We start from the raw sequence: 13,264 nt of genomic DNA, 5'->3' as shown, positions 1-13,264 counted from the left end.
ATGACAAACACCTTTCAGTTTTGGATCGAAATAGGCCAATCAGAAAAACGCAAGCACAAGACCGGTATGGTTGACCAATCAAATGGTCAACCATACCGGTCTTGTGCTTGCACCTTTCAGTTTCCCCAATGCCACGGTTCTTGTTGTCGTCGCAACTTAAAATGATCATGGATTAATCTAAATTGAGTATAATTTATCTGGGCGACTGTTTTTGGACTCAACATACTGTAGGTTCAGGAGGGGTGTGGATGTTCCTTTCCGCTTTGTCACCCCTGCAAAATTGCATCTACGGAGGAGCTATATGGGAGGTACAACTGGAGCCATCGCCCCTCGCACATTGTTCTTGCAAAATGGCGGCTGAAAGTGGACATTCACAGCGTACGCGGACTTATTCGTCCTGTTCGTGCCCTAGTTCAGATGAACATGAAAATCTTGATGAGCAAAAAGTTGAAGATGTGACAATCGGGTTTTTGTACAAACCGAGATCAATCACTATGATGTTAGCATTGACAATTGGTTTGCTCTACCGAGCATTTGCAAGGTTAGTTAGGCTCAAACACGGAGGCCGATATCCATCTTAGGAGGTTTTTCAGTTATTACTCATCTAATGTCAAGTATTGTTAGTGTTGCTTGAAATAACTTGCAATTTGTCATCGAAGTTTAGAATTGCTCACTTGCCATGTTTTTTTTAAGAGATCAGATTGTCGAAGTTTCATATCACACCCTTCTGTGACATGTGTTTGATTGGGGGTGTGTCAAATTTGATAATAAACAGCTGAAATGTATAATAAACTAGAAGGGGCCTTGATATATACAAATCTACGCTTTATATAAGCAAAATTTTCAACATGGCAATAATTTAATTACTTTTTCAGCTCTCGTTCTTACCTGAGGACCAGATTGGAATCTTTGAAATATGCGCGGGGGATCTGTTTCATGTCCATGAAAATTGCGCATTGTAAATAGCACAGATTAAAATTTTGTGAGGCTGAAACTAATAACGATAAAAACACAGTATCTAACTTTTGGGAATACATTTCAGAGAAAAACATTAGTAACATCATTAGTGGTGATAAAAACAATATAGCAAAGATAAACATTTTTCATTATTCCTAAAAATAAGAACGAGGGGGACCCAACCAGATGAGAATAGTTTCCGTGAACCAAAATCTGCTCAAACTTTGAAAACTTTGTGCATGGTTGTAATTAGATCATTCTGCCCCATTTGTATTTTACTCCCAGAAATGATAAAAATATTCTTCACATGTTTGCTGTTTTTTGGCATATGTGTGTACAAAAACCAGCCTCCTGTGTACAAAAGCACAAAGTAATGACAACCTAGATGATCTGCAACTCTGAGGGTCTTCAAATTCAAATTTAATTAAAAGCGTCAATTATTAAGACAGTTAAAGAAGAATCATGTGCAGCTGGATGAAATTGTGCGGCTGCAATCGCGACTGATATTTGAAGTTCCAATCTGGTGAGGCAAAAAATCCAATGTGGCGAGGAATTTGAATTCATCAAATTTGAATCAAATTTTATTCAATTGTCTCTCTTTTTAGCCTGGAATACATGTTAATTTTTATCAGTTCTTTGACTGATAGTTTTCAGTCATAATCTCCTTGATACAAGACCAATTTTCGAATGGTAGTTGACTCTGTTTTGATTGTGTTCTTTTTTTCAAAATTGAGCTCGCATTCAAAACAACTATAGCTATGATTTTTGACAAAATGCCAGATATAAAGAAAAATGAAAAACAATGACGTTTTGCAAACTATTTACTATCTTGAATCCATTTTTAACTGCAAAGTTACATTCCATAGTGGTTTCTATTTCTTCCACACATCTGGGTTGATAAATTTTTTTCCCAATTCAAATTCCTTTGCTCTGAAGAAATTTGCTGCTTGTGCAGTTACAGGGTTTTAATGGTGTAAGCTTCAAGCAAAAATCAGTCTGCAAATATAAATACAAATCACCTCAGTCAAAACTTGACAAAGTTTGATGTCTCCAACTTTTTCTGTCAAAAATTGATGGCCAATAATGAGTCATTTTTTCAGTTTTTGTAAATTTTTTCACTTGTTGTTGACTTATAACTGTCAGTTAGAAACTTATAAAAACTGGCTGTGTGTTCAACCTAATTGATTGTTGATAGTAAACTTACAGATCTTACTATTTACTTCCAACTTCACCTGAAAGGTTAATTTACATGATAATTGTCCATAGATTTTCCACATTTTTGTCATGTACTTGTTGCTATGATAATGTAAAAGTTATAAAAGAAGTGTTTTGTAGCTTCTTAATCTGGATATTGAAAGCAATTTACTCCTTTGCATAATTTAAAATTGCTGATTATTTGCCTTGTATGCAAAATAGTATATGTTTAAAATTTGAGTCTGCCAATATTTGGGTATGAACCTGATTAATGTCTTTCCTATTGCAGAGATTACGATGCCAACCAACATGATAACTTCCTGCAGGGAATCATTGCTGCTGTTGTTGTATTTGCATTTCTCAGCCTGTTGATCTGCCCTAACGGTATTCCTATTCTACAACATTTTGAGTTTTCTTTCCTTGATGTAAATTATCCAAGTGTTGAAACTGTTATTGCTACATTTAATTTTGTTTGGTACTTTTAAATACACCAATTCAACTTACAGCCTCATTTTGAAAATTTTGTAAACACTTTTTTTGTACACAATTTTTAACCCCAAATTCGGATTGAGAGCAAGACACCATTTTAGTGTACTTGGAAACTTTCTTTATGTTATTTCTAGTGATATTGATTTTAGGACAACATAAAGATAAAAATTTTATATACATTAGGGATTTGATTGTGATTGGCGACAAAGGATGTAAAGCTCACCCAAAAGGATTTTTGCAGTCAAATCCTTACAAAAAATAGTGCAATGAAGTTTGGAGAATTTTCCAAAACCAGGCCACAAGTTGAATTGGTGTTTTATATGTTTAATATTGCTCACCTCAAACGGCCAGGCCTGTTGTATTTTGATAAATCTCCCAATTGCCATAGGGATGTGTGTTATTTAATATAGATGTTACTTTTTGTAAATTACATGTCTAGAATGGGAACACTGTCAATGAATTATATTTATGTAAATAATTTTTAAACTTACATTTAGTATGTTTTTGCAGGTCCATTTGTCAGGCCACATCCTGCTGTTTGGAGGCTTGTTCTTGGTAAGTTTCATCCTTTCTCAACTAAAACAATTTTTTTCTCAAAAGCTTTCATCGGGATGTATTATTATGAACAAATCACATAAATCTGACCATAGAATGATATGGTTCAGTTGCTTTAATGTAATGAGACTGAAGGAAACTCACTGATGAATGTCCAGTAGGTAGTGTTAGAAGTCACAGACGATTAGGAATAATACTAGCCAGGAAATAAGTGTGAAGAAACACCAATGAATAAACTTATAACACCAATAACTATGACTGTTTTGAGCTAGAAGTATTATTGATATCATAGGTGTATTTTCTGATCTTGGTTTCTCTTATATTTTCAATTCTAGGTTTTGGTATTCTCTATTTGCTTTTTTTGACATTCGTACTTTTCCAAAGTTACAAAGATGTCAGAGAGATGATGTTCTACCTGGATCCAACACTGAAAGGACTAGGTCCAGACACAGAGGTACAACAGTAGCTTGAGGATTGGAAATTAAAAAATTAAGATGCTTGATTCAGCACATTATTAGATTTGCTAGATATGTTTATACTAGATTTAGGGCCTTGATTCATTTTGTTGGCTGAGAAGCTAGTTTGCTGTATTTTGTCAGTTCGTAAAAAGATTTTCATCGGGAGAATCAAATTATTAAGTTGTACATGAATTGCCTTTTTGTGAAGAGAAAACTGGAAAAGACCAGTCAGCTTGGTGACATTATGTTGTCAGCACTTGAATGGCCTTAAAGCAACTTCAGAAAATAGCTACACTTCAGGTCTATCAATGTGTTTTGATTTGATCATTTTTGATTGCATTGTGACCTGCTGATAATAGACCCAATCAAAAGGCCCCAATCAAAGTTCTTAGAAGACTAAAGGAAATCAGTTATAATATATATATAGTTATCAAGTAGTATTTTCTGTCATTTTACTGTCGTACACTTTACCTAAGGTATATGCCGCAGATTGTGAATTGAGATGGGATCTCATTTGGCACAGAACTGATACCTTTGTGATTGCACATTTCATTGGATGGGTTGTCAAGGCAATCATGATCAGACATGCTGGCATCCTTTGGCTTCTTAGCATAATGTGGGAAGTAACAGAGGTAAGTTTTAAGTCACATAAAGGCAGTAAGCATAATTTTGCAATATTTTTTTCCTATTTTAAGCAGTTTTCGTTTATGTGAACACTGTAAACCCTTTGTATGCCTAATCTAGAATTAGCCCTATCCTGGAAGTCAAACTTGTTAATGACCCTAGACTCCTCGAATAAGCCACCGCCCTCGGATTGCTTTTTACAATACATGACCTTTGTGCATGACAAAACAGAAAATGAAAAACTGATAAAATCTAAAAAAAGTTGCACTTTATCAACATCAATTTTGAGGATGTTTTGCTTCTTAAAGAGATACTGAGAAAGCATTGAAAACGGGCTTTCTGTATGGCTTGCGTTTAATTTTCACAAGTTCCATCCATTAAGCCCCAGCTAAAGCTAGCTCCTTGCAAAAATGGTGCCATCACGATGATTTACGGCATGTTACAAGTCCCTTACCTGCCTCTTTCATTCTTCTATTCATTTTATAGTCTATTCCAGTCGTTTGGTTTTCTGCTGGCACTTGAATCATGTCCTTGTGCCAGTTTGATATGTTTCTTACTTTTTCAAAGTGCAAATGAAGTTTTTCAATGATTCTTCTATTTGACATGAAATGGGCTTTTCATGAGCAGATAACCAATTATGCTAAGGCCCAAAGTTTCATATTTTCTAAAACAAGTTTCTTTTTATCTAAAATTTCATTTTTATCCTTTCAACAGATTGCCTTTTCTCATCTGCTTGAGAACTTTAAAGAATGTTGGTGGGATTCCATTCTGCTAGACATCTTGATATGCAATGGCCTAGGCATCCACTTTGGCTTGTTTCTGTGCAAGAAGCTGGAGATGCGAAAGTATTATTGGGAAAGCATAAAGTATGCTTCATGTTGCATTTAGTCCCTTTGTCTCTTCTCTTTTAGTTATCTCAAAACTGTCAATTTTAAAAGTTCTTAAAAAACTCAGAACAGAAGCAGGTCATAGCAAGGAATTATTTGTAGCCCATCACCTTTGAAACTTTGAGAGAATTTTGAAACTCTTTTTTCATTTAATTTATTGCCCCTTGAAGTTTATATTCATTCACTTGGTTTCCTGTTGAAATCTAACCTTGCACTCGCTCCTACCATTAATAAGTGCCACGAAGAAAATAGACTTTTCTAGAACATTGACAAAGTTAAATCTAAGTTAAATACAACATACTATGGACGACCACAAATAAATCAGAGCACATAGAACAAGTATATTTGCATTCACCATCAAACGCAACTTCATTTTTCGATCTATTTAGATTTTGTTTGATTAACCTTGCTACTCTGGTCTAAAAGGACCTGACTACTGTTCTACTATAAAAAACAGTTTATCATGCTGCAGTATTTCCATTCTTAACCCAAGCTGAGCAAACCCAAACAGTAACACATCACTAGTGTGTTTATGGCGAAACATGTTTATAAATTGCATACAATCCAAGAAAGAGAAAAATAGGGAACAACTGTGTAGGCTCTCCAATTTTTATAGTCGAAATTCCAAAATTCTCATGATACTAAACTTCCTTCCTAAGGGACATCCGTGGAACATCGAAAAAGCTCAAGAGAGTCATCATGCAGTTCACTCCCGCTAGGTATGAATATTTCCTTCGCATTATTTTCTATTTTCTTTGCAAGCAATCCTCATATCGTCTTCGTTGGATTTTAAATCACTTATGGATGCGTGATAAATATTGTATGGGGGTTGACGCTGTGCTAAGAAACAACTGGATACAGATTATCAGATATAGCATGTAGATGTAATATTCTTACTTCATTACAAGTTGGACAGAAAATTGAAAAGAGAAAATCAATTTGAAGAGCAATGCTTCGTTGTATGGCGGGTGAATTCTGACGTCACAACTGCAGTTTTTGAGTTTCAAAATTTTTTTAGTTTTGCTCATTTCTAGACCTAAGTTTTCAGTAATATTTCTTGCTGCTCGGATAGATTGATGTCGGAATATTAACAAGCAGCAAGCAAATACTTTTTTTGGTTATGTTTTCAGTGAATATCCTTATTCATTTTAAAATTGTTTAAATTCAGCATACTTTCATCGTGAACTAAAAATGTTATAATAACGATCAGGAAAAAAATTTCTTAAATAGCGAACTATACAATTATTGAAAAAATTTTTCCCTGGTACAATTTACTTACATTGATCGTTATTATAGCATTATATTGTACCGCACGCAATCTAGTATATTTATGGAACTAAAAATGTTGTTTTTAAACCTCACTTGTTATTTTGTAAAAGAACCAGTATGAAGTTCAAGCGGGCAGTTCTTAATTTTTTCTAGAATCTTAGGCTGGATTGTTCTTAATTTATTCTTAAATTATAAGGGTGAGAGCAGTACAATTTCTAGCTATGCGCTTTAGGGAAGTCTTCAGTGCTCTTTTGCCAGCAAAGTGAGTGAGACAACCCTTATTTGCCGACAAATTCACAGAAAAAGCACCCTTAGATGGCAAACAAACTCCGCGTTTTGAGTTGAAACATTGTTCATAGTTACATTTTACAGTAGTTCAACCTCAGCTTGTTTTTAACTTTTGACCAATTTCGAGGCTTGTGTTCTTATAAGATTGTTTTTCTAAAAAAGTTTCTAAGACAGTGTGGTAGCTTCTAAGACATTTGTTAATGATATGTGGCATGTACGGCTAGAGACTCGTCTGGAACCGGCATATGTATCATATACAACCAATAAATGTTCTTCTTTATCTATAGTTTGTCGAAATCTTAAGGTTTACAGTCATTCACTGCAGCTGAGACACCTTTACAGTTATTCACTGCAGCCAGGTTCTGTTCTTTAAACACCGAAGTAGATAAAAGTCGGATTATATTAAGCACACAATATATTGCAATCTTGGTTCGCTTTAAAAACTGCTCTTGTTAATTTCCAGCTGGACACACGTTTCGTGGTTGGACCCAAAGAGTACTTACATGAGGTACTTTGCAATTTGCCAGCTCTGCATCATGTGGCAGGTACAAAACAACTCTGTCTTGAATCTATTCTAAATCAAAGAGCAAAATTGTTTTGTCAGGGCTTATAACTAACACACTTCGTGGTCGTAGCAAAACTAGTCTAGGCCTAATGAGTGATCTGCATAAATGAGAACCTGCTTGTTTAGCACTGAGCTAGACAGACCAGCAACATCATTTTCCCGTTTTTTGAGACTTGAATGCAAAGTTATTCTATTAACCAATTTATATCTTGAATTACATGTACAATTTCAGATTGTAATGCAATGGATCTTTTGCGCGATTTGTCTTGCAAAAAAATAATAAATAGTCGACAAACCAGACTTTAAGTCAAATGTTTTTAATTTCATTTAGATTTTTGAGCTCTTGATTTTAATTGTTTGGAAATTGCATCTTTATTTATTCATACATACATTAATGTATAGCCCTGGAAATTTGGCAGAAACGCTCGTTTTGTTACGGTTTCGTTTCCGCAAACCCCAAACGACGGTTACCTTGAGAAAATTGATAATAAATACATTTTAGCCTTTTTCAATTTCAATTTTTTTGCTTTATGCGTGTCTTTCTTGGTATTAGATTTAAAAAATCATGAAGAAATTCGAAACTTTCCAAACTTTACGCAATTTAACAAGATAGCATCAAACTTTGTTTCCCTTGTTAAAGCATCGTTATCACAACTCTAAAACGACTGCAACGAAAAATCGTTATGTCGTTTCAACGACCGTAAACCGTAACCATAGGAAGCCGTCCCCATAAGCCGTAACCATATGCCGCATCGGTAACCGTATGCTGTTTCCCTAAAGGTGGAAAATCACCAGGCCTAACATATAATACCAACACTTTTGTTGTTGTTTCATTTTGATTTTCCAACTTTGATATTTTGCTATTTTTTTGCAGATATCTGAATTAAACACTTTCTTCCTGAAACACATATTTATGGTCCCAACAAAGCACCCGGTCAATTTGTATCGTCTTATCCTCATTTGTTTGATGACTGCTCCAGTTATGAGGTATGTATTGGACTGGCCTTAAATCAAATAAGTTTATATGGCCTAGCTTTGTGAAATATGATGAAAATTGTCGCGTTTTGGGATTTGAATCAATTATAATGATATGGTCGAAAAGGCATGTAGTTCTGTTAATGTGTTGGTGTGATGCTAGGAAAAGAGGCCTAAATCTTAATTTTTCAAATTCTTCATTCCCCACCATAGCAGCACTAAGCCTCTTGTTCTTGCGATTCTCTGTGTTGAATCTTCCCTGATAAATGCTTGTTTCTATGAAATTCGAAACTTTTGAAAATTTTTGACTAATTTAGAATCAAGAAATGAAAATAGGAAAATGTTAGAGGACGAAGGAAGTCAATCGTATTTTGTAACTGTTAAATATTTATGCAACCGCTCTAGCAGTCCACAGATTGGCATGCAACCAATATGGCTTCTGTTAAAACAACTTTCTAATTTATTTACTTTCAGACAGTATTACATTTATGTGACAGACACGAGAACGAAACGTCTTGGAACACAGTGCTGGGTTTTCGTGTAAGTGTAAATTTTACGTTTCTGAGCCATTGTTTTTTAAATGACCCCGTTTGTAGTGCCTATACCTGCATGTAATGCCTTTCACTGACTGATATCTTCAGAGTACAGATTTCATTTTATGGTAGTTTTTTTCAACTTATCCAAAAACAGTATGCAACTAAATAAGGCTTTCACACGACAAATTTACAATTAAGCTCGAAATAATGAAAAAGTTTTATATTTGAAATAACGAAATAGCATCCACTATATTTCCCTTTGTTTGTGTCATTTCATTTTCTTTTATTTTTCTTTGAGAAATGCTTCATCTAAACTGATGTACGAATTTAATTTGTCCATGTTACCATCAATTTGGCCTAGTTTGGTTCTTAATGATTAAAACCATTTTTATTCAAGCTGAATTCTTCAGCCATGCTATTAGCCAAGTTAACGTTCAACTTCATACACTAAAAAATTAAAAAAAATAGAAGTTGAAAGTAATTATAGTTTAAAGAAAGATCGCTGTTACTTGATATTAATATGGGTTGGTTATATACTATTGAATTTTAACAGTAATGTTTCAAGTTTTGTGTTTGGGACTTCACTGAATATGTTCGTATCCTTCAATGCAAATTCGTCCTTCTTCTTGCTTCTGTTTCTACTCTTGGATGCAATTAAGTGACGTTGTATTCACGAGCTGCTTTGCTGTGCTTTTCTTCTAGTAATTTAATGAGAGTAACGTTCATTTATGATTCTTTGGCATTGTGATGAAAATTACTGATTACCGGTCTGCCATATCGTGCTCACTGCCGTATAGGCAGAGCTGTACACGCTTTAGTGTAAAATTGTACAGTTATTTTTGTTTCACGCTTAATAAAATCGTCAGGTAACTGAATTGTATGAATTCTATTTAAATAATTTTTTCATTGCTGTTATTGTATGGACGAGGAAGTCGATTGAGATTCTTGCCCCCTTCATAATCTCCTTTTTCACAGGTTTGTGACTCTTCTTGAAGCACTTGTTTGTGTTCGTCATGGAAAAGGCTTGTTCTCCAATGCAGATATTTTTGCTATAGTTTCATGGATAGTATTTCAGGTAATAAATTTAAATTTTTTTCGCTGCCAGAATTTTTGTTGTTGAGTTTTTGTTAAACCCATTAGGTTGAAGGAGATTCGCCATGTTGCAAGGTTATCCCCCCCCCCCCTCAAAAGCCGCGTCCCCAAATATGTTGTTCGTTGTGATACTGAATCCTTATGTGAAAATTTACAATATCGTCTCAACGGAGTTGTGTGCACGGGGGATTAACGATAAATAATTTAACAAGTTGTTGACCGACTTGGCAGTGTGATCATCGCTCACAAGCTTTCATTCCAACGCGTTTCGCTATTTTAGACCCACTGACTCATGCCGTGTATAAACATAACTTTCTTCAAAATGAAATACTCATGCTTTATTACTTCATTCTCTTTTTTATTTGCTTGAGCTCGTGATTTTGGAAACAGAACGCCCACGAGCATTGTCTCTGGTATCGTTTTGGCGTGTTCAATAGACCTTACGCAAATCATGTTAATTTTAAACAAATAAAGTTTCGGATTAAGTGATCTCTCTTGCATCGGATTTCCGATTTCATTTCCTCTGCTCTTGTTCGTGCATTTCGCTTCTTGTCAAATTAGACGTAGGGAGATAAGATAATTCAGGATCCTGCTTGTAATTGGCTACAATGTTTACTTGAATTGAAGTTGAATGGTCAATGCAATTTTTACATAGAATATCTAGTTTGGTATGGAAGAATACGGATGACATTATGGTATCCGCCGAGTTAAAACTGACAAAGAAAATTGAGGACGTGGCGCAAGCCTCATTACTGGCTCCTACTCCTTGATCCATCATTTTCAAGTAAAGCAAAGTTTTATTGCTTTGTGGCCTGACAGCAACCCCTTCCTCATCGTCTTGATTCAGCAAACGATTTTTGTCAGTCAACTTTAATATATATACGATGCAATTTTTTTTACCTCTGTTTCTTTTTCGCAGCTGGTGGTGAGCTGTTTCACCGTGTATTTGATGGTGCTATGGAGAAAATGGGTATGCCTCTATTTTCCCTCGATTTTTTACCCCTCGATCGTTTGAATGCAATGTAACGAGAGCAATATTCCCTGACACTGACGTCAGGAGGTTGGAACTGAGACCAAATCATGCCTCGTTCCACAACCGCTACCTTCCTCGGCGAATCTTCGTTTTGCATAGGCCAATGATATTGCAAGTGTAATAGTATGTATGGCAAGCTGTCTTGGTGTCTCTATAGGTTCAAAACTACTTACCTCTTGATGTTAAATTGTCGTAACATTGCCGCTATGACACCAAGCACACGGAAATAGATGGGCTATGCGTGATTTTTTTGTAATGTTGTATTCATAGACGATGTTTTACACTGTCTGTTAAGTGGACGGTTCTGATCTGAGGTCTGTATTTAGAACATCTTAGAACGTTTAGATCGTGCCAATTTAATGATTTAAGATATACAAATGTATCAAAATCGTGTGGGAGAACCCACCGACAAGTGATTCGATGAGGAATATTCTACTTGATAATTCTAATGATGACGACGATGAAATGATTTTATTCAACCAGGCCACGTTGAATAGTTATAAATTTGCAACTAATAGATAAAATCGATAAATTCTTTTCAGAAAAACAAAGTCAACAGCCATCGGTCTAAAGAGTCTCCCCAAGACCCGGGATCAGCTGTTGGCGAAGAAGAACAAAGTACTGAAAAACTGACATCGATTCTGAAACACGAGAACAGTCCTAAAGTTGGCCTTGCCAAGGGCCTACGGTTCGAAGATAGTAGTGATGACGAAAGTGAAGAAACATACACGCGCATTACCCGCAGAAAAATCATCAAGACAAGGAGTCGAACGAGGAAGGAGGAAATACAAAGTGAAAATAGTGGATTGTAAAATGAGCTCGTTGGACAATGACTGCATATTGAATGTTTTGATGGATGGAATAATGTAAACGGGGATCTTTTTGGTAAATCAAAGATTGTTCTTTATTCGCGGAGCTCACCAGCATAAAACAGCCTGTTGGGTCATTCCCTCGGTATGAGAGCCACAAGACTTTGATGGTGAACGAACGGAGGAGCAACCTGTCCCTGTGGAGTACCCTGTCCCTGTGGAGTACCCGCTCGCTCCCCCTTGCCATCCTTTTGGTACCCTGTCAGCATCGTCCAATCAGCTTGTTCAAGAGTTTTTATTTAAATTGTACTGGAACTAGGTTTTTTCTAATTTAAATTCGGTTTGCTTATCCATCAAACGAGTTGATTCCGTTTTTGGCGCGTTCTTGTAAAGGCTCCCTAGAGTAAAGAATCTATGAAGAAGCAACTGGACTTCCCTATGGGAATTCGAAGCTTAAAAGACTATGTAATCTAAAGATTTGTATTTCACTTTATTGAAGACAAGATAATGTAAACAGGCCTGGTACTAAACTGGAGATGGACGCAAGTCGAGTAGATTCAATCTGATCAAAATGTCTTGTTGCACCGGATCTAACTGCAACAAGTATGTCTCAGTGCCAAGGACAAAAATCCTGGCTAGAGGTTAGTCTAAATCTGCACAATTTCTGGTTTTATCTAAATGAAGTTTTATATAAATCTAGACAATTTTTATACTAAACCACAGCTGTGCTACACGTAGCAGGCAATGATAGCGTATAATAAGATTCCTTGAACCCCTCGACCTTGCAGGGTAGTACGAGCTAATACCCCGCTTCTGAACTGCAACAGCTGATATCCTGCTCTTGCCGTAACTGCTTATTCCATTAACTCGTAACTCAATTTTCCTCTCATCCTCAACGTGATAAAAATAACCTGATATCCAGACTTCAGTTTAAAGAGAAACCTGTGTTCACAATGTAGTCATTTTCCAAGCATTGCATTTAGTTCTTAACGTTTAGTTTTTAACATTTAGTTATTTATGCATCGCGACGCTTCCGTTCAATCACCGCTACCCTCCCCGCTCGCAGACAGTGTCGATTTTTTTTTATTTTTTTAGTTTCTTTTTTTTCTTTTTCTTTTTTAGTTTCTAGTAAAAAGTAGCTGGGTTTATATGAACACGCAAAACCCTCCTGGGTGTCTCGCCTAGCATTTATTTACCCTCCCTGGGTGTTTCCCCTAGCATCATTTTTGGAACAGACTTTGAGATCATTGTGAATGTCCACAGCGTTGTTATGAAGATTCAAGCCCCCCTGTGGTATTGTTATTATACTGTAGTTTGTAGTAGTGTGTTGAAAATTTCTATGAGCATAAAAATATCATTAAAAGCCAAGCCGCATGAAAAAAGCTAGCCATTTCGCACAAACTTATATTTTTGTCAGTAACTATGTTTTTATAATAAAATGCTTTTATGTATTTCAGCTTTGGAAATGAAATGTTTTGCATATTCGTGTATCTTCTTAAATCTGCTGAAATAAAATTGTTCAGTAGATTCTAT

The 13,264-nt window shown here is 35.6% G+C and overlaps 1 protein-coding gene across 1 annotated transcript; it reads left to right on the top strand.

Annotated features, from left to right (window-relative positions):
* The first annotated feature begins 93 nt into the window (after window positions 1-93).
* Window positions 94-13,187, top strand: LOC135689467 (phosphatidylserine synthase). Its single transcript, XM_065206703.2, has 13 exons — window positions 94-541; window positions 2,441-2,535; window positions 3,151-3,195; window positions 3,531-3,649; window positions 4,130-4,285; window positions 4,992-5,143; window positions 5,824-5,883; window positions 7,185-7,266; window positions 8,161-8,273; window positions 8,736-8,801; window positions 9,773-9,872; window positions 10,809-10,859; window positions 11,465-13,187. The coding sequence occupies exons 1-13, from the start codon at window positions 249-251 to the stop codon at window positions 11,732-11,734; spliced, it is 1,602 nt and encodes a 533-aa protein (XP_065062775.2). The 5' UTR covers window positions 94-248; the 3' UTR covers window positions 11,735-13,187.
* The last annotated feature ends 77 nt before the right edge of the window (window positions 13,188-13,264 follow it).

Source organism: Rhopilema esculentum, chromosome 5 (assembly GCF_057945365.1).
Source record: "Rhopilema esculentum isolate cy_ngs chromosome 5, ASM5794536v1, whole genome shotgun sequence".
Classification (NCBI taxonomy): domain Eukaryota; kingdom Metazoa; phylum Cnidaria; class Scyphozoa; order Rhizostomeae; family Rhizostomatidae; genus Rhopilema; species Rhopilema esculentum.
Note: the sequence above shows the minus strand (reverse complement) of the source record. Positions and strands in the feature narration are given on the sequence as shown.

What these genes read in the sequence shown, in the direction of transcription:
- LOC135689467 (XM_065206703.2), top strand. Translation starts at nt 249, where the DNA reads ATGTTCCTTTCCGCTTTGTCACCCCTGCAAAATTGCATCTACGGAGGA. An exon ending in CCTGTTGATCTGCCCTAACG is followed by an intron (nt 2,536 to 3,150) that starts GTATTCCTATTC and finishes ATGTTTTTGCAG; the next exon opens with GTCCATTTGTCAGGCCACAT. An exon ending in GACTAGGTCCAGACACAGAG is followed by an intron (nt 3,650 to 4,129) that starts GTACAACAGTAG and finishes ACTTTACCTAAG; the next exon opens with GTATATGCCGCAGATTGTGA.